The 2,123-nt window shown below is 42.1% G+C and overlaps 1 protein-coding gene across 1 annotated transcript in view; it reads left to right on the forward strand.

The window, feature by feature from the left end:
• Positions 1-2,123, forward strand: part of stxbp1b (syntaxin binding protein 1b) — a gene marked incomplete at its 5' end in the record, with an annotated part of 29,420 nt that overhangs the window by 25,058 nt on the left and 2,239 nt on the right. The window contains one exon of the mRNA XM_034872221.1: positions 1,257-1,411. Within this exon, the coding sequence (XP_034728112.1) occupies positions 1,257-1,411 (155 nt within the window). The remainder of the gene's footprint in view (positions 1-1,256; positions 1,412-2,123) is intronic.

Consider the following 2,123-nt stretch of genomic DNA (forward strand, 5'->3'; position numbering starts at 1 on the left):
GCCGGTTAGATTTCTGTCCGACTTGATCCCGACTTGCTCTGACGTCATGCACACGTGGGCAACGGGAATCTCACGAGACCCAGGCGGCCGCAGTTCTGAGACCCAGGCGGCGCATTTGCTTTTCACCAACTGCAAGAGCCAGGCGGACCCAGAGCATGCTGGGAAACGCCGGCTTCTCAGCTGATTTAACACCTGATTGGTTTAAACCATGATGACGATTTATATAAACTTTTTATAGTTTTTGAATCGGAGGGATTTTAATTGCTATGTGTCTGATTCAAAGACTTATTCTGTACAGAACACGTGTTGTGTGGCTGAGAGTGACGTTTAGAAGTCAGAGAAACTAAATCTGTTCAGATCACGGATCATCTGCAGTGTGTTGTTCATTAAAATCAGCAACAGATCTCATGTAGAGCACTTTGCCAGCTACTCTTTCATAATCAAAACAACTGGAGACAGTGTACAAGCTGATATGTAGGTCTGATTATAATTTTATTAAATCAGGATCGCACCACAGTGTTTTTGTCACTTCCTGTCCAGCCTAAAGGCGGCTGGAATCGGCTGGAAACTGTCAGACTTTCCCGCAGCTTTCTGTCCCCGCCCCCGCTGCTGCCGCCTGCTCTCGTCCACTTTACAGGCGAGGCGCAGTTCATCTCGAACGAGCCTCATGTCTACATGCCTAAATGCACTGAGTTGCCGCCATGTGATTGGCTGCTTAGAAATTAAGTGTTAACGAGCAGTTGGACAGGTGTACCTAATAAAGTGGCCGGTGAGTGTATATATGAAATTGCTGTCAAAACTCAATCAATTGACATAGACACCCTTGCAGACGGCATCTTGGAAGTTTGTGAACAATACTGTATGGTGATGTAACCAAGTGGTGTCCCATTTCATAGGGGTATGTTTTCACCCATAGCCCTTACCCCTTGGTTTCAAGATCCAAGGGCTAGGGGTAAGGGGTAAGATGGAGAAATGGGATTTGCCTAAGTCCACTCAGCCCCATCAAAGGCCTTCTCCACGTCAAGCAAGAGAAGAGCTGTGTCTTTTTCCTCTTGTTGGCAGTACAGTACATTGAAAATGCTAAACAAGTTAGTTTAACTACATTTGAGCAAAGGTAAATTGTAAATAAGAGTCTTACAAAATTTACTCAGAGTAAGAAACAAAATCGACGTGCTCTGGAAAAAACATTAACTTTCAATGTAATGTTTTGCAATAATTGCTTATGTATGTTTTCGTCCTTGTTTCACATCTTCTAGTGCTCGCTATGGTAACTGGCACAAGAACAGGGGCCCCACAGAGATGAAGACGGGGCCAAGGATCATCGTCTTTATTATTGGAGGGATGACGTACAGCGAGATGCGCTGTGTGTATGAGGTCACCCAGGCCAATGGCAAGTGGGAGGCCCTGATTGGTGAGTTCACTTGACAGAAAGTCCCCAAATTTTACAGAAATGCCATTCAATATTATTGGAGTTGACCTTTATGTTTTATTATTTTCAGTGAAACATCACACACAGTCTAACACTAAATGTTGACATTCTCTTATATACTTAGATGGAATGTAGTTCAAATGCATCATAAGTATTAATGTCTGTAGTCTAGTTTAGTCTAGTAACGCCTTTATATAACAGCACATTACACATTTCATGTCATATTAGTCAGATCAATAACAAGAGATAATAATAAGAGGGGACAATCACATTCTTTTTGCAACAACCACATGCAGCTGCCATTTTGAAATGAGTGATGTCATGATGTCATATCAAGTACTGTTAAAAGAGTAAAGTATCAGTTACCTGTACACAATGTCAGTCATGAAGACCACAACCAGAGTTTTTCTGCTTAAATTATCCTTGTAAGAATCCAGAGCTAGCTTTTAGGTTTCCCAGCAATCTTGACAGGTATTCGTAAACAAAAAGATAAAATTGAAGACACACTGAATTTGTCAAACTAGCTTGGCGAATGCTAGTTTTCTTTAAATGTCCTTATCAAACTATAGGCTTTAGCTTAGACCTCTATTCCAGTAAGTCAGTACTGACAAGACCCTTCTGTTATGGTTTGGGGTTTTTGTTGGGGTATTTTTCCTGTTTGGCCTTCCCTGGGTTTTTGTCCCGACTTTGTCCC

Source organism: Etheostoma cragini, chromosome 5 (genome assembly GCF_013103735.1).
Source record: "Etheostoma cragini isolate CJK2018 chromosome 5, CSU_Ecrag_1.0, whole genome shotgun sequence".
Lineage (NCBI taxonomy): Eukaryota > Metazoa > Chordata > Actinopteri > Perciformes > Percidae > Etheostoma > Etheostoma cragini.